Source organism: Corvus brachyrhynchos, unplaced genomic scaffold, assembly GCF_000691975.1.
Source record: "Corvus brachyrhynchos isolate BGI_N302 unplaced genomic scaffold, ASM69197v1 scaffold12, whole genome shotgun sequence".
In the NCBI taxonomy this organism is placed as follows: Eukaryota; Metazoa; Chordata; class Aves; order Passeriformes; family Corvidae; genus Corvus; species Corvus brachyrhynchos.
In genome coordinates this window covers 3,684,751-3,704,749 of record NW_008237885.1, presented here as the reverse complement: position 1 = coordinate 3,704,749, position 19,999 = coordinate 3,684,751, and the positions used below count along the sequence as shown (strand labels likewise).

Sequence of the window (19,999 nt, the reverse complement as noted above, 5' to 3'; positions counted from 1 at the left end):
CTCACTTAGGCTCAGCATAGTTCATGAAGAAAGAAAAGGAATTCCAGAGTTCAACTCATCCTATCCTAAGGTCGATGGTTGCCATAATCAGGATGAATTGCCCTGCAAAGTTGTCTGTGTGAGTGGGAACTGTGGCTTGCACAGTTAAAACACCTTTTTAATTAATCGGTAACCTTAGATTTGCCTCAGGGATAAAATAATGAGGAGGTGCCTGTCTGATTATCCACTGATTATCCAAGTAGCTGAGGTAGGTGAAGTGTTTGACTTCTATATGGCTACAGTAAGGTGAAATCAATCCTGCTTTAAATTTTGAAAAAATGACATTTTTGGCAATAATTTTCTCACTGTTTTGATACTGCAAATTACAATATTTAAACATATAGAAAGAAGAAAATATTGTCCACTTTATTTTTTCCCCATCCCAGAACACTGTTAGGAAGAATACAATTGCATTTTTGTCTTACCTGCCTATATAAACTAAGCCATACAGTAATACTTGTTTATTTACTTATTTATTATTAAAATCTATCGATTTGGTGAGATTGTAGCAGCAAGTTATAAATGATACATAAACTGCATCAATGGATAAAAGACAGGATAAAGCCAGAACTTTGCAATTGTAGAGTTGTGGTATTATTTATTGTGGGTTTAGAAAAGCTAAAACCAGTAAAGCCCAAGAAGCAGGGAGCATTCTACTTGAAATAGGAAAAAAAAATTCTTTTATATAGGTTTTTTTTGCCTTTTTTAATTACTCCTCTGTGTCTTTTTTTGTATGTGCCATCTATAAAGACATATGACTGTAATATGAGTGCTCACAGACCTGTGTCTGCTCAGTGGAATGGTTTATGGTGTGGTGCATTTTTCCACAAAAAATATATATGGGTGTCATCTTTTCTCATGTAGATGAAAGTTTCCTAATCCTCATATTTTCAGTTGATCCACAATGACTCTTACAATGCTACTTCTTTTTTTCATGCTTCCTAAATGACCCATGATTATTGCTCATGCCATACAGAAAGCCAATTAATTTATGCACATGGAACCAAACCCTGCAGCAAAATGCCAGGTGGAAAAAAAAAAAGAATTGAAAAATCCTCATGATAGGAATAAGTCAGAGAATCTAAGATACAGTTGTTTAAAAAATGTTCTGATACTCAGCTTCACATATGTAATGCTCGTTGCAGCTTCAGAAGCACACTTCTGCTCCTTGTACACGTGCTCTGTTTTTGAGCCCCCTACCATGTAAGTAGTGGCATCTTTATTTTAGAGCAGCATTAAGATATATTAAGGTATAGTGGTTTGCATTATCTGCCAGCTAGAAGAGAAAGGGATGGCTTCCTTGCTGTTTGCTCTGAGTCAAATGACCAAGTTCGGGAGGCAGTTTCTCATCTTCGAGAAGGAGAGTCCTTCATCAGCAGTTACACTGGTTCAAATAGTCTTCACGAACCACTGAGAGCAATATGTAAGAGTCTTAAGAAAGAACAGGATGATCCTGTATCTCTGCTGTAAATGTCATCCCACTAAGACCCACTAAAAAAGAGAAGAAGGAAATTACTTCTCAGAACATTCCCGTAATATTAAATATGCACAAACTACCCATATGAACTTCTGGTCACAGAAGAAAATAGTGGGGCACTTGTAAGAGTCTCAAGAGACTGAGAAATTCCCTGGCTGTTCACCTTCCTCTTGTTTTCACAGTATGTTATTTGCTAATTTGGAAATACAGTCATTCCTGCATGCATGGGATTTGAGAATGGAGTATTTTATTGCTTTGTAGACAAATTATTTTCATGGTTATGGAGAAAGGTTTTACATCTTTTGTATATCCTGTGTTCAGAGTAACAGTCTGTGTTCAAGAGCTGGAATTATCACTCATCCCTTAGGATTAAAGTAGGACTAATTTCCATGGCTTTCTTTTAAAAGAAACATACCATTGGAACTGAAATGAAAATTTTCTTTCCTTGGATGGTGATGGCAGATCAGTGCTCTTGGGTTTTCTTCTCCCATCCCATTCTTTATAGATGGCAGTGTGGAGAAGAGCTGTGGTCCACTTAGTCGCTGCTAGGAAAGTGGCCAGTTCAGAAAATAGTTTCATATTTGATCTTCTTGTCAAACTGGATTTGGCAGGGAGTTAAAAGGCATTTGGTAAATTGAGTGGAGAATAGGGATGCTACTTTCAGTCTTCAGTAGACAGCAATACACGATGTGTATTGCTTTTCTCTCCTGTACCTCTTTTATCTGTTTGATCTCTATTAGTAGAGGGTGAGGGAGCTCTGTGATGAGTTCTGAAACTATATATAAAATTCAGAAGTGAAATGAAAGGCACACAAGAGGAAGAAAACACTACAGCACTGCCCTCAGCATTACAGAAGGAAGATTGCCCAGAACTGAACATGTTTTCTGCTTTGTAACTGCATTTCAAACTGCACAGGTGTCAATAGATACCAGACTGCAGGCCAAACAATGTGACTCATGTCCACACAGCTTAGGACTTCTTTCTAGAGCAGGATGGCAACATCCTTTTCATGGACTGCTTGGCTGTGAGTGCACACTTGATTTTACATTACTTTTTTTTTAAATGCATTTTTTTAGTCTGCAATAGTAGGAAGGATGCACTGCACCCACCAAAATGAATCCAAGGTGCTTTTTTATATGCCATGGGGTGTCAGAAAGATAAAGGGAATGGGAAGTTTTAAGGAGCAATATTGGAAGAGTGTGGAGAGTGCTGAAGCTTACACAGTTTCAGCTATACTGTTTCTTCAGAGTAGTCCCTGAGATAAGCCTGTCTGTAGAACCACGCAGGCATTCTTGGAAAGAACTAGTAGGAGTGATCTGAAACAAATCTGGGAGTAAGCTATTAGTTATAGGTCCAGTGGTAAGTATGCATCTATAAAAGAAGATGCCTACACATTTATTTCATGTGACTATTAGGTCAACATGAAACTAAGTAACATCAAAAAGAAGTGGAACATGATGTCCAACTTACAGAGGCATATTGTCCATCATCTGTACAGGTTGTATATTTTCTTTAAGAGTTCATTACTTTCACCTGAAATTTATTCTGTGATATAGGTTGCATTCATGCAGTGGAAGTTAGAGGAATACATAATTTAAAATATTTTATCTACTTGAAAGAAAATAATCTTTGTGCAAATAAACCTCTGGGGCAAACAGAGTTTGATCTAATTTTCTACAGTGGGAATTCAGATACAGCTCTTCCAAGACAATAATATGGAAGCTGTAAGTAAGTTTGTAACTAAGATAACCAAGATATTCATGTGAAATAGCAAAACTAATAATGATTGGTATACTAGAGTGGATTGTTGAGCTTGTCACCATCAGCTCCCTCAATATAAAATGGAGAGAGGCACTTTTTTGGCATGATTCATGCCCACATAAATATTTTTGCATGATTCATTTTCCCATAAACATCTAAAATATGTCAGATGAATCATACCTTAAACATCCCATAAGTTTCTACTGTTGAGAAAAAGAGAATATGATATTTAGCTGAGGTGGTAGCTGAGATGAATCACTACCCTGTATACTTATGTGACAGGTGTGATAAGCAGATGTGATCTTTATCTGCTTATCTTTATCTGGTTTTGAGTTTGGCATTGTCATTATTTAGTGAATATCAACTGCTTTCATCAATATTGACATGCATGCATCCAAAAATATATATGAACTGGAAAATATAAAATGGAAACCTCCATAATGAACCTTTTACTTTGTATTAGAGGTAAAATGTGTTTTAACGGGTGATATCACAATATATGACACTCTGGGAACATAAATCAGATTCTCATGCAGAGCCATTAAAAAAAGGAGGAAAGGGCAAAATGTTCCCACATGTCCTATCAGGTTCCCCTAGAAACAGTTTTGTTCAAGCCCATCTCTCACCCATATTGATCAGTCTATTATCAGGTAAAGGACCCCCATGTACAGCTATGGAGCAGCATTTGTAAGATGTTAAGCATGTTCACTTCAGAATTGTTTTCCATGTGGTTTTCATTGATTAGTTTCTTTTGTCAATATACACATTCTGAAGTGCCCTAGTACTTTTCTTTGGATTTCTAGAGGTAGTAAAAGACTGAAAAAGGTGAATGTTTTATTTTTTATTAAACAGAAAAGGAGGAAACTAGAGCATTTTAGACTTCTTAGCCTAATTTCAGTTATGGGGAATGAAAAGCTGAATTATTTAGGAGTCAAACACAAGAACACACCAAACAATAACAATGAAACTGTATTTACTGGTAACAAGTTGGATTAAACTAATCTAATTTCCCTGTAGGGTTTTTTTTGTAGGGAAATTGAACCAAAATGTGGGTCTGTGAGAAGTACAGGTGGTAAGTCAACTGGCTTTCCTAAGTCTCTTTATGATCTTCAACATGGCATTCACACAAGTAAGTTAGGAATGACCTTGATTAAATTGCCATTAGACATGTACTAAGGTTTTTGTAAATGTCAAATTGATTGGTTAGCAAGTGTTCACAATCAGAATAGAAAAAGACACTTCAGATGTGGTTCTTGGGCAAGTACAAACACCATTTTCACTACTGTGTTGAATGGTGCAATAATCAATGGGCCCTCAACAAGTGAGGGAGGGCAACAAGAGCTCATGCCTAGCCTGGAAAATAGAGCTAGGATTCAAAATGGGGATGTAAGTGGATTCTGCACTGAGGTAGGGGTAAGATTGAGTTGAAGACTAAAGAAGGACTGGCTCAGTAGTTTTTCTGTTGAAATGATGTATAAAGTTTAGTGTTTCCACAGTAAACATGACTTAGAGAAGCCATGCAATTCTAAAATAGTTTAACAAAACATTTTTGAAGTACATAGTCAGGCATGGATGAATTTGGAACTCCTAAACACAGCTTGTCCACTTAAGCACATAATTTGGGCAATTTAGACTTTGCTTTGGGAAGTATTTAGAGTTCAGTTTGACTACATAGTGGCAGAATGTGCCCCTGTTATGACTGAGAGAAGTAAGACTGTTCATTTTAATAAAAAGAAGATAAAAGATTTTTAACGGTTTTCAGGAGTAAGATTCATCTCCCATCTTCTCTGAACTAATCACCCTCTTTCTCTGTCTAAATAGAGGAGAAAAGCAGCGTGATTCATCTTATTTCTATGTGGACATCTAAACTAGGTCAGATGAATCATGCCATCATCCTCTCTACTGTTAGCTGAGATGTAGACACATCTGCTTTGGAGATGCATTTGGTCTTTCGAGATGTCTGCTGTCATTTGGAGAGGATCTAATCTGAAATAACTGAGAGGAGGAAGAAGCAAATAATTTGTTCTCATTGGTAAAAGCAAATGAGAATACAGTGAAGCACTGGAATTATTTTCTTGAAGGTTGTGGCTTGTCTGTTAATGTGCATTTTTTAAGAATAGTTTAGATGAAGATGTTAAAATATAAGGTCATAAATCTAGTTGAACCTACCCTGGATTTAAAGGATAGGTTAGAACATATCTCAAGTGCCTTCTAGCCCTGTGTTCCTGCATGGTTTCATTCTTTAGTGATAGATATTCCAGTCCTATGTAATCTGGGATACATAACTGTAAAGGGAACAGGGAGGTAATGATCCAGTTTCGCGTGATGCAAGAAATGCGTACCCCTTGTCACATTGCATGATGGGGCAAATCACTGGATGAGGAAGAAATTCCTGTGGGGTCCTAGTTTGGAGGAGACACATATCCATCAGCTACTATCTCCAGCTCCTTCCTGGAAAGCATTACATGCCTTGAGAATGTGTGAGTCAGCAGTGCTGCAGCAGCACTTGCAGAAGAGGGCTTAGCAGAGCATCTGCAAACAGTGGCAGGGTGAAAACAAGTAAAGCTGTACAGTAAAAGTAGATAATGTACTGATTGTATTCATAATCTTTCTGAAAGTAAAAAAGTAGCAGCATTTAAAAAGGCAAATTATCTTTTGTATATTTGAAAAGAACTTTGTGAAGTCTAAAGAGCATTAAGATACAAGTTTTAAGAGAATAATTTAATGATATTCAGCCCATACTCAGCCCATATTTATGTAATTACACAGTAAAAAATTGATATGCATTTAAATCTAACATCGGTTGTTCTCTGGTCCATTGAGTGAGCTCTGGCTAAACATTAATAGTCATAAAAAGGCATAATGCAAAACAAAATCAGAAAATAATAGGTGAGATAATAATCCCATGAATAAAATGTGTTGGTATTTAATAAGAGGATTTTAAAAAATTTCACAGAGTAGTTTGCTTCTTGAAAACATTTTTAGGCTATAGAAAGAAATCCAGACTTAATAAAGAAATCCTGGGTTTGACTTCTTCTTGTTGCCACGATGTCAGAGAGCTGGACTGAGAATTCAGATGGGAATTCCTTTGTTCTGCTGCCTCAGCAGAGGGAGGGCATGGAGATCCATGGCCTGCAGCAGACGGAATAGAAGAGGTCTCAGTGGGACCTAAACAGTTCTTTGATTCTTTCATTCTAAGTGCCAAAGCTACTAGCAACTTTGGATCATTTAACATGTATTATTTAATCCTTATTTTCTAAAGAATGTGTCACAAGTTGGTGTAGAAATCAATTATATTAAAATCAGGAGTCGTACGGGATAAGGAAGGATGAAACAAAGTAGACTAGACTGTTCCAATCCATATCAATATTTGATTTTAAGATGTTATCATCAAAAGCAGCTACACAGAATATTCTGTACATTTGTCATTAAAAAAGTCCTTCTAGAAGCAATTGCTCTTTCCTGGGATTTCTCTAGACTTCAAATATTTTCTGAATTTCACTTAGATAAGTTTATATACTGAAACCGTATGTCGTTTCCTAACCAGTTTGGAGAACTGGAGTTTTATATTGTTGACAGGTGCTATTTTCTGCTTGTAATTGTGAAAGAGCACATTTGACTGCCACGTTATCCAGCTCCTTTGAGTTTCTGTCTTGTCAAATGAGAAATACTACATTTGTTTACCTGTCTGAAACTTGGAAGTGCATGCTTCATTCCTTTTTATAGCATGTGGCAAAATAGGTACTGAAATACATGGCATAGATGAAAATGCTTTTTGTATCACCTGCGTTAAGCAGAATATTTTACACATATCACTAATCACTAACAGTGATTAGGTCACTAATTGCTAATATTCCAGAGCTGTGCAGAGGGCCATGCAGTTTTTCTTCTTGCCATCCAGTAGTTACAGAGGAACACGGAACTAACTTAAGTACAATATAGATCCAGTCATAAAATTCATTGTTCCTGAATCTTCCATGAAAAACATGGATGTTTGTTTAAGAAATGCAGCCTTAAGGGAGTTTTTTTCATCTTTTTTTTTTTTCCTCAGTAAATATAAAGTTAAGCAAAGTGAATTGAAAGATAATAAATGCATCTAATCCCTTACCAAGCTCTCTGGAGGATCTTTGAAACCCATTACATGTAATCATGTGTTAAGTAAACAATCTCCTTAAATTCCTTTGACTGATTGTTCTGATAATTTTTGGTGTGGAATTCCTCAGACTGTCAGATGCAGGAATTCACCAAACCTCAACCAACACTTAGAAAAAGTCTGTGAGATTAAATATTCAGTGATACAAAATGAATATATTTACTTGTTTGATGTGCAAGAAATGTTGATCTGTAGTGTTGCAACTGCTAGAACCTGATTAACATTTCACTTTAACTTGTATAAGAAAAACCCAGCTTACTGAAGTTGAGTGCATATTGTCACCATAAAACTGGGATAATTGGGAAAAATAAATAAAAAGTCAGGTTTTAAACTTTTAAATAGAAAGACAAAAGCTTCGTCTGATGTCAGTCATCATCATAGCTTTTTGGAAGTCTTCCTGAGGTTCTTTCTTTTCAAGTGTAATTTCTCTGTGATTCCCTAATAATTATTTCCTCTAAAGTTAGCGTGTATAGCCATAATACTCCGGCAGCTCCCTGGAACAAACTACATATTTCATTCTAAGAAAAGCACATTACAGGTGTGAAGAGGGAAAAAAGACTTGCATAAATGCATAAGAAGTTTATGATTTATCTACCATTAGGACCACTTTATAGAAGCATCATCATCTCAGCTCTTTATTTGTATGAATTGCAGTACTGAATTATATTTAAGGACACTTCCCTTAATATCAGTTCCTTACAAAATCTTAGGGCTTCACTGTCACATTCTTTATAGTAAATTGGAGAGGAACAAGCACTTCCAGCAAGCACTTCATCTCAACACAAAGTAGTCATCTAAAGTCAGAGAGATGAATCATGACTTAGAAGTGCTTGTTAGCTCACATATATATAGTTTGAAATTATGTGAATTTATCCTTCTAATCAATTAATTTTCTGACCCTCCTATCTCAACATCATCTTGCTATAAATTCTGAATTTCTCTTTTCAAATAATACCCTTTTAATACATCTGAGATGACTTGCTGTCCTTATATATTATGGCAAATGTGTAAAAATGGTTATCTTAAATCCGTATGAATTTAGTGTCCTTTTGCAAACCATGCACAGCATTTTATGTCAAAATATTTTCAAACAATTTTGTTATAAGATACCAGTTTTGAAGCTCTGATTCCCTGGAGTGCTCTGCTTGCAACTCTAAGCATATTTCGTTCCATGGTAGTAAGCAATATATTCAGAATTTAGAAATATTTTCCTCTGAGAAAGTATTGCCTGGGGAGCAATGCAAAATCAGAGAGAACATAAGCAGAATCCAAGAGGAAAAAAAAAAGAGGCTTGGTCGATCTCTGTTAATTGGTAGTTATTTCTTCTCCTGGCACCATACAAAACAACCTGCTCATGATGCTTCCAAAGTGACAAGATGAATGGTTCCATAGTCATAACTATTAAAAGGATAACACCAGACTGAAAAGAAAAGGGAAGAACAGTTTTGAGGGAAAAGTGGAATCACTGCTTATAACTAGATAAAATGATAACCTTGCATTATTCATTCATTCTTCATATGACAGACATTCAATATTAAAATATAATCTGTCACGGTAGGATTAAATAGTTTACATTCCAGTTACGACTTAGGGGTAAGTTAAATAGCGAATTCTAAGGCTAGGTATTTTAAAATCAACTGCAGTAAGTTTCAATGAAAAGTTAAAAAATAATGTTCTGAATCAATTGTGATGATTTCCATTAAGTCATAAAAATTAATGTAACTCTGGAGAACTGGATAAAAAATAAATTTATTCCAACTTTTTTTTGAAAACAAAACAACAACAAAAAGCCAAACAACCCCCCCAAAACAAAAAACAAACAAGCAAACAAACAAAAACCAAACCCCCCTCTCCCCGCCAAACCAAACAAACAAAAGCCCACAAAAAAACCCCAAGCGAATTATAAGATTTGGATCATTTTGTCAAATCAGCTGAATTTGAGACCTCCTGCATTGTTCGGTCTTTTCTCAAATGTACACCTGGGAAGATGGAGAAGGGAAGGAAAACATACCTAAATTTGTTGATTTAGAAAGCAAATTCTACATGGGAAAATAGTTTGTATAAGGATTAGTAAGCAAAAATTAACACTGAGTGATGATATTAAGTAGATTATAAAACAAGAATGTGAAGTACACTTATCAATTCAGACTAGTGAAAAGATATAGCACAATAATGAGTGAAATTCATCTCACTTGGCTTTGGGCCATACTTTCTGCATTCTACGTATTGGTTAACTGGGGAGCGAGTTTCTTATGAGTCCTCACAATTTCATTGCGGGAAAAAAGGAGGACACACCTTACATACGGATTTGAGACAATTCCTTTTAAAAGTGCAATCATTCTTTTTAGTGTAAATAGTGCTTACAGCCTGAATTATGGATGACTGCTAATTCCTGTTAATATTCCAACTAAAGCTGTTGTATGCCAACTTCCTTGTGTCCTGATGCTAAAAAGACCACAAATAGTTTCAACACAAACCCCACCTAAAAAAAATTGAAGTATGACTAAACCAAACTCAAAATCACAGAATACGTAGGAAACTCCTTAAGTATATGAATAATATGCCACTGAACACAGAACAACTTAGACAATAATCAACCAATTATAATTCAAGTTTCTTGAATGTTTATGGTTTTTTTTCAAAGACAGCTAAAATAAATTCAAGACCAAGCAAGACCTGACAAACTCTAAAGACTGTTACGGGTACTTTGAGCTATAGAAGCCTGAGGTGCCTCACTATCATCTGGCAACACAAAGGTGGTTATGCTACAGGTTTAATCTGTTACACCTGTTTTCTTACTGACTTCAGTGATGAGTCTGCAATCTATGAAATGGATTAATTTGAAATTTGTGTTAATGAGGAGCAATTCTAGTGAGTCTCAAATCTATTCTGCTGGCACTTACCCTATTGATCTCTCTCCCATATAACCTTCACAGGTAATGCCCTAATGAGTTCATTCTTTATAATTCATTTATATGTCTTGAAGACATTATTCTTCCAGCTCATTTTTCTGGTATGGTAAATGATTCAGGGATTTTGCATTATATCTGTCACTATGTACTACTTTGTGATTAGGAATAGCTGCACTGAATTTCCCACCTATGCATATTTCTCTGTTTGGTGTATTTTAAACAAAGGTAGTATGAATGTAATACTGTGTGGATTAATTTCTTTTCCACAATTTTTTTTTCATAATTTTTGAATGCCTTTTGCTTACTTGGCTGTAACTTGAACCTGAGACATTCCCTGTGACTCTAGAAGGACAATGTATGCAAGGTACATTTGATCGTACTATAAACCTTTAGAAGAGGGAGTGTGATGATTCTGGTGAACAGAATAAACAGAAGGAAAACTTAAAAGATTGCCAAACATCAATGGCAGCTAGCAATACTTTCCCATAGGATTTTTCAAATCATAATAAATTTATAACGTTGCTAGGTTTTCCAGGTTTGCTTGGATTTAGTAATTGATTCCTGTATATTATCGGCTGATCCTTAAGATAGTCCAGGCTCATCAGTGTTGAATCTCCTCTGGACTGTGAAAGGCAGTCTTGCTAAATACAGTCATAAATCAAGGAGGATTTTAACCTGTCTTTTTATAATTTATTGAGTTCTGTATGTTGCCCTAAGTGTGAATTGATTTATAATACGTAATTTAAGACAGTGAATTATTGCCAAATTATAAGACTTCACAATTTGTTGGCCTACTAATACGGGATTTTTAATTTATTACACTATCACTGCATTAACTACCACATGTACTTTCAAAAGCTAGTGTTCAGCATTTAGGTGCATTTTCTTATCTAGCAGATTTACAGAACATTCATCTGTGTAAAGAAAGGGTACACTTAAGCAAATATAGTTGTTTTACAGCAGCATGGTTCCATAGAAATTTATTTCAAATTATTGTCTAAGGTACCTATAGTATAAAGACACTTTGCCAAAACTATTAAGGATGAGAGTTGCAGAGCTGGTTTAAAATCTAATCCAAATTCTGTTTCATTCTTTGCAATATTTCCGTTGAATCTGATTAATGTCCAGGAATAAAAAACTAGATTTCTATTTTGTTCTCTTTGTTCTAGTAAACAAGGCATGTGTGTACTTTTGATTTTTATTTTAAAGCCATTTATCCACTGGACTAATTTCTACCTTGGAACTTCTTTATAATTTAGAACTACCCATGGCTCTCAGGAGCAGAAAGGTTAAAGGAAGGGAAGAGAGAAAATCTTTTAAAGCAATGATCTTAAGCAATAGTTATTATACATCACTTTGTAATCACTTTGTTAAATACACTATTATCAAAAAATAATGTTTAGATGTACTGGTATGAAGTATCAGCTGAATAAATGCTATACATAAAACCAACAAGTTCTCATGTACGTTTTTTCCTAGCCTTGTGTTTTGTTCTTAGTAAAATCAGGAAGAGAAATACTACTGTTCTTTCAAAAAATCAATTGGTTAAAATATTGACAACCCTGAATTTTGATTTAGAAGCATACAAACAATAATTTTAATTGTTGTTGTCAAAGAAAAAATCGACATGTCATCTGTGGTAAACACTAGACATTATTAACAGTAGGGTTACATAAAATATCTATAGGATATTGTATAGCAGTTAATATGAAGATCTCATAAATTATGGAGATAAGAGACACTGACCCTGAAGATTTAAAAATCATTTGATACGAATAAAAAGAGCTTGTCTAGCTCATCTTAGTTATACTTAAAATGTATTTTATATGTATTAGATTTATAGTGATTGAAAACTCATCACTTCTTTTATGTTGCTGAATAATTAATGCTGATTATGTTAGTGTCAGCCCATAGATTTAAAAGATAAACACATTGCTACAGCTTGCAGTATTGAACCAGTATAACTTGATTTGTCACTGAAGTATCAGAATGTGTTGTAAATGACATAGATTGCCATCGTAAGGTACTCACAGAACCTATTCAATATTAAAAGTAAACATAGGTCTGATTTGCTGTCTGTCAGCAAATTTGCTGAGAGCAAAACAAATCTCTGCAACAGCCACGGTTATAAAGTAGAAAATGTGCCAGTACAAAAAAACTGATTAACAAATTCTGTAAGAAATTATAAAATGACAATTAAACAACATGATGCAGAATTGCAAACACAAGTGGCCAGTATCATCATATCCTGCTTAGAAGGCAGAAATAGTCAGTAAATTATGTAGTTGATTATTGTACTCGTTCATCTGGGGGTTGCTGAGGCGCTAGCAATATAGTTCAATATTGGAGATTTGTTACTGTTTAGACCACATTGTAAAATCTATTGATTATCCATGTGCGGCATGATTTATTCTTTCAACTAATTTTTGTGCTCTTGGTAATAGGATACTGCAGCCATGGATTGTAACAGACATTTTAGACTACAGACTTTATGGTTTCCATCTAGGAAAAGTACTAATAAAAAAGCTTTAATATTCTTTACATTTTATTTTTTAAGCCATCTCAACCATGGATCAATTTTACTTAAATTTTTGTCTTTGCTCTTCTGGGCTGCTCCAGGCTTTTATATGAAAGGTTGTCAAGTCTGTGATAGCTAGATATCTAGAATTTAATTCAGTGGTCTCAGCACAGCCATCTAGTACAGTTTTAAATGCAAAATGTCCATAAAGAGCTTACAGATATGATATAAGACCTCCAGAACACACATGCCCTTTTGGACAGGCAAATAAAAAATGGCATCTACCATTAAAAATGCTATGAAACACTCTTAGGCAGCTAAATGAAGTTTCTATAGTAGGATTGCATGTTCTTTGCATTCCTTATTTCTCCCAGTAAAAATGAGATGCAATATAGTTAGATATTTAGGGCTGTAATTTAGTTTCCCATGTATCTGTGCCTCCAGGGGAGCTGGGTGTCCAAACTGCCTCTATAGCTGGTGGAGATCTCATCCTTGGTTCAGGTGCCTTAAAGTGGGCATCTCGATCAGTTTGATGTACCCTGCCTGGTTCGCTGTGCCTGATTTGCTGCTCCAGAAGGAAATGGGTCTCCCATACATGCATGCACACCTGCTGACATGGGGTGCAGTGCAGGTGTCTCGGGTACAAGACATGAGGTACTGAGGTTGAAGACACACTCCTCTTGTTTATAGATCTATATCTATATAAGAAATCTAGCTCAGATATGAGGCATGAGGGGCTGGTGGAGATGTTGGGAGCTGCAGAGGTACTCAGCTGGCACCTTCTGCATGTTAATTCACTGGATAAACCCCAGAGGCTTTTCTGTGTTGAGTAGGTCTCCATTGGTGGGAACATAGCTTCATGAAGGGTACTGACTTCAGGAGTCTGACTTTTGAAACAAATTATTCCCTTTGCTGAGTCACTGTGGTATTTGGCATGTATGAATGACTGTGGTGAAACTCACTTAAGGAGAGGTTCATACATGTATGTGACATAACGATAAAACCCCCAAGAACCAGACAAGTGGGATGCAGCACTTTCTGACTCTTCACTGTGAGCTGTCAACACTTTTTTTCCCTACTCATGTGAATGCTAGTTAAAGAAAAGAGAACAGCAAAATCAGTTTTAAGAGTGGTGTGAAATACGAAACTGAGACAGATAGCAATGATTTTGATTTATAAGCATGTATCTTGTTTTTATTGGAGAAAACAGAGACTGAATATGAAGTATATGCAGATCAGTTTAATATGTTTTCTCTGTGATGTTTTCACAAAGCATGCAGTTTCAAACCCACTGAAGTCAGCAAGAATCCTTTCACTGACCTGAACTGAATAAACTTTTTATCATAATATAAGGCACTTATGCATAGATATTTATTAAATACGGTTTTGCCAGTCTTGTCTTTTTTACATTTATTCTGGTGTTTCTACTACTCCTTTCAGTCAGTGACTTACCAGCAGACTTCAGGTTGCTTCAGAAATTGCTTGACATTGTTTGACATTATTTGATTCTGCCTGTATTTAACATCACTTTTTAGGCAGTATTAACTGTACCTCATGCTTTTCCTTCCTTTATTTTTACAGTCTTAAAAATAAATGTTAGAAAAAAAATACATGAAAACTTATAAAACTTGAAGTAAAAGTTACTGAGTCATAGCCATTCAGTGTATAAAATGGGTTAATATTTGTAATATGTGTTTCTGTGTTTTTATTCTCAACTCTGAGCTAAGTGTCTTTTTGATCCATATATAGCTTCATTGCCTTTCCTGAAGTGCAACCTTCTCAGGCAGATCTAGGGAATTCCTCAATGTGAACACTCATTTTTTGTTTTGAAAACTGACATTTTTTCTTACCTGCAAATCATAGATCAAGTCAGGAGAGGATTTTTTCTGGTATACTTTTAACTGCTTTATTAAACACTACTCAGTGTATTTAAGGATTACCACCTAACACGTGAAATGCAGGTTTGTCCACTCAGGCTTTATTCATTATACAGTTCTTGAGGTTTAGGGAGGGATTATCCATCGGTTCCTGAGGAATGCAATTCTTGACCACACCAATTGCCAGACCAAACAGCGCTATTTAAAATCGTGTTCTCATGTGTGTTTGGTCCATCTGCTTCATCTGGAAGACACGAAATAAAAACTGGTCTTTTAACAGTTAAGTTTTAATAGAATTGAAGAGTTGCTTATATTGTTTAATGTTAATTTTGCCCATCAATTTAGGATGGTAACAGGAATGACTTGGAGTTACTGAGAGCATTCAGCTTTTTATTGCAACTTGCAAAATGAGTCATGAGATGAGAGAACTAATGTGTTTATATACATAAACAGATGAAATAGGATTTTGCTGTATTTGGTAACTTAGTAACTCAGCTTACAATTATTTCCTGTTGTATCTTTTTTAGGCTGCGTTTAATGTAACCTGCAAAGAAAACATGGATTTTATTAATTGTGTTGTAACATTACTTGTAAGGTGTGTCCCTACATAGAAAAGACAGTTGTTACAGTTTGTGAGAAGTTGGTCTCCTCAAAAGTTCTAATGCAAAAATTCATTTGGGATATATGTAAGTTGTCGTAATGTAACTGTTTTAACTTCTTACTCTTAATTTCTTATTTTTTTAAACCTTAAAAAATAAGGATTGATTGATTGATTGATTGATTTATTGCAGAAATGTTTGAAATTCTTATCAGACTGGCTGAGAATTACACGAGCACCCTTTTCTGCAATGCATATAGAAACATGGCTGCTGAGGCTACTGTGCCTGTGCAGGAGTTTTTCACAGATGTTGGACTCTTCTTATTTGGCACAGACGTTAGCACAGAGGAATTTGTCAACAGATTTTTTGACACCCTGTTTCCAGTAGTCTACAACCATGTGTTGAACCCTGGTCCGACTGACATTTCACTGGAATATGGGGAGTGCCTTCGAGTGGCAAGAAGAGACATCAGGCCCTTCGGCAACATTCCCGAAAAGGCCATAGGACGAATGGGAAGAGCACTCTTACCCAGCCGGACTTTCTTGCAGGCTCTGAATTTGGGGATTGAAGTGATCAATACAACAGATCACCTGCACTTCTCCAAAGACTGCAGCAGAGCTTTGCTGAGAATGCAGTACTGCCCACACTGCCAGGGTCTGACACTGAGCAAGCCCTGCATGGGCTACTGCCTCAACATCATCCGAGGCTGCCTGGCTGACGTAGCAGAAGTTGATCTCCATTGGCGGGGGTATATCCAGTCCCTGGAGGAGCTCTCAAGAGCCATGAGCGGAGCATACAACATTGAGCACGTGCTGCTAAACTTCCATTCACTTGTTAATGACGCTCTGGTACAGGCTCGGATCAACGGGCCAGAATTATCTGAGCAGGTAAGACGCTGGTTTTATCCACTACTGGGGCTAACATGACGGTAGGAAAAGTATCACTGATAGCTGTTATTTGTTTGGCCATCTTTATGGTGAGGAGCACATTTGTATCTGAGTTCAGCTTTATTTGACAATTTCTATGAGCACAAAAAATATTTTTCATGAATGTAAGAAAATTTTTTCATTGTTGTCTCGTGTGCACATAATGATAAATGTAAACAATCCTTATTTTAGATATCAGTGGCCTGCCTTAAGGAACCTATGACTTTGCATATATTATTTCCATAGTTTTGTACATTTCAGAGGAAGCAGCACAGTTCATTTGTAACACAAACTAAGTCCTTTCTTACACTTAAGAGAAAAAACAAGTTGTATGAGAGCTGTGTTAACTAAATGCATGAAGTGAAGAATTTTAGGATACTGCTATGGAAAGTGCACACTATTTAACTACACTTTAGGGAAAAAAAGCTGGTATATATGCTAATTTATGAAGGTAAGTACTAAAATCTGAATTTTTCCTGTATTATATTTAATCCACAATACGTTTCATAATTGTATTTTTCTCTGTATTCTTACATGCAGGCTTCAGTGACATTGACATATTCTTTGTTAAGTGCTGGATTGGACAGCTTGGTTTGGGGAGATGCCTTTAGTTTTATAGTACACACAGGTCGGAAGAGGGTGTCCCTGTGCTGTGGCATCAGCTGAGGTGCAGTAATAATTCTAGGACTGCCTCAATATGTGATTTCCTGAAGTTAAAGCATTGTCTTCTGTTAAGAAGCTGATATGACCTCTGAAAATAAACAGCTTGACCTAATATAATAAATAGAGGATTCTTCATTTCTTACTAAGACCCAGAGTCTGATAAAATGGGTTCTTCATCCTGCTGTAATCAGTGAGTAACACCATTCATTTCTATAAATTTTCCATTTTATACCAGCCAGCTACATGAGCCGTAATATGCTGCTGCTCATTCCTTGGGACAAGCTGTCATTTTTTTGGAAAAGGGTTTTTCATTAACAGTTTGACTCAAAAGTGGCTCACTGATATCTCTCTAATTCCCAAGTTATTTGAGATCTACAGTTGCCTCTTAGGGATATTCCCTGTTGCTCCTTTGATTTCTGTGGGATCTTTTTTGCCTATCATTTTCAGGAACAAGCTAGAACAAGCAAGTAAAGGTTCAAGGGACGGACTTGTGTTTCCAATTTCATCGTGGGTCATTTAATTTGAAAAGTTTTAGACTTGGATTTTCAACAGTGAATTGTCATTGGCCCAGACTTAAAAATCTCTCAGCACACTCATGTTTTCAAAATGAAAGTTTTACACTCCAGAATAGTATATTGCACTGAATTTTAGTAAAAAATTGAATGTGTGAAGAGCCCTACTCTTAGTGTTTTTGCTTAATGAAAAATCCATATTGATCCAAAATAAAGTGCTTTTTTTTGATACTCCTGAAAACACATGCCTTCCTACTCCCCTTCCATCATTCAATGTAAGGAATACTAAAATTTCTTATACTTGTTGCCAATGTGTTTGTCTGAAGATCATGTGTTTACCAATGTTACATTAAAATAATTTGATATAGAATCACTTCCCAACTTCAAAACCCACATACTTCATTTTTGACTCCAACTGCACCAGACCTAGACATCTCTTTCACCTAATTTCTCTGTTACAATTGACCAGTCCTTTCTCTCTTTGAGCTCTAATTTGGTCAAATAAGACTATAATGCAATGATCCCTTGAAACATAGTGATCTAGTCAGTATATTTCATATTTTCCCATTTATTAGGTATCAGGACTTAATTCTGACATGTAATAAATACAGTTTTTCAGATTTAAGAGGCAGAGGACATGAATTCCATTGAAATTGGCTCATTAATATTTATTTATCTTCAGAGTGACTCATGAACTGTTTCAAGTTTTGATAAGCAATTAATGCATCAGTGACTCTAACAGACAGGGAAAAGATGATTATGAGCAAGCAAATAATGGCTTGCTTAGGCACGCAGCAGTCTCTGCAGTTTTAAAAGAGAATTCCATTACATTTTGTGAATTTTAAAGAAGTGAACAGAGAAAAAAAAATTTAAATGTTTGGAAGTACCATATATAATTATGCAAGTGTTAATGTGAGAATCTACAGTGTATCCTGCTTAATGATATATGTAGTTGTGCGGGTTTTTTTTCATTCATGGGTATGTTTGTGTAAATAACCATATGTAAAGGATTTTTTCTAACACTTCACAGGAATATTTAAATCTGATGTATGTTCATGCTCTAAGCTCTGTGTCTGTGGAATGAACACTAATGCCTGTATAGCATGGCTTTCTTTTACAAAACTCTTTTTTTTTCTAGTAATTTGCAGCTTGTTCCCTTTTCTGCTTGGGTCAGCAGAGCAGTGCTGCTCTGTCTCCATCTGGAATTCATTTTTCCCTTTCTTCCTCCTGTTTCAAAATCGCCCTTAATTCTTGATTCCCACAGCTCTGCTGACTGAAAAATAAGTGCGGCACCCGTTCGTCATCTCAATACCTGTGCATTATTTGATGCTATTCTGCAGAGTCTAGAGGACATGTGTGGGTTGTGCAACTATTCATGGATTTATGTATTTTCACCTACATATTGTCATATATTTAATGCCACTTCTGTTCCTGAAGTCTATATATGTCCATTTATCTACTGGTATTGCTCACCCTATTTGTACCCTATGCTTTTTAGCTGGAAGAGAAATTTTTTAGCAAACATCTCCAGGAATACTCGTGCAGATGTAATGTAATAGAGGTTTAAGAGAGCTGCATCATAAAAAACAAGAAAAGTGCACATTATTAGGATAATCTGAAGAAGATGGTATGTAGTTCTTACACACTGGGTAGCAGCTGAAAGTACCCGTTGTTACAGAGCACTTTGCAGAATCATCCTGTGCTTCTTTTGTGCTCGGCTTGAGTTGCCACATGCTGGTCTCTGAGCTTGTGTATAGCCAAGGAAATCCCCTTGGAGGGCACTGTACAGCTTGATGAATGCACAAGAACTTTATGACACTTTTAAGCTGTACATACATGTAAAAAAACCCCAAACCAAAACACCACAACAAACCAAAAAGCAAACAAAAAACCCATGGAAATTTGTTTACAAGTTATAATAAATTGTTTCATGTCACCTCCATGCTGTTATCCAAACCACTGTCAATGTTAAGACAGAAGGACAAAGAGAGATTCTAGCAAGATTTACGAAGTTTTGGTATGGATGGAGCCTACCATCCCCAGGATGAGAGCATGTTTCCATTCCCTTTATATATGGATTAATGGAACTGCCCCAGGCCATGGAAGCCTCTTGTGTCACTTACAGTGTGATTCAACAGCAGTTTAAGCCAGTCTCACCCTGGATTGCCCAAGTCCTGCTCTGGCACCTTCCTCAGCTCTCTGTTGCCACCCCTTTCCCTCTGTGCATGCTGCCCCGGCAGCTGAAAGTCGAGCTGGTTGAGGGAGTGTCTGTGCTCTTAGCCATAGTTTTGTTTTGGTGTTTGAAGGCTTGTGCTGCCACACATTGGGTAACCTGCAGGTGAGAGGTTCACTGGTGTGGAACAAACAGAAGATCTGAGAGGAGGGGAAATGGATCTGAGGTCAGGCAAGAGATGAAGGAAAAGGGGGAAAGGGGGGAAAAGGGAAGGGGGAAAGGGGAGATGAAAGAGGAGAGGAGAGGAGAGGAGAAAAGAAAAGAGGAGAGGAGAGGAGAGGAGAAAAGAAAAGAGGAGAGGAGAGGAGAGGAGAAAAATCCAACAAATA

The 19,999-nt window shown here is 36.2% G+C and overlaps 1 protein-coding gene across 2 annotated transcripts in view; it reads left to right on the top strand.

Annotated features, from left to right (window-relative positions):
* GPC5 (glypican 5) overlaps positions 1-19,999 on the top strand; it is a 601,007-nt gene that overhangs the window by 68,499 nt on the left and 512,509 nt on the right. For both annotated transcript variants that reach the window (XM_017732641.1, XM_017732642.1), the window contains exon 2: positions 15,529-16,223. In XM_017732641.1, coding sequence (XP_017588130.1) covers positions 15,529-16,223 — 695 coding nt within the window. The remainder of the gene's footprint in view (positions 1-15,528; positions 16,224-19,999) is intronic.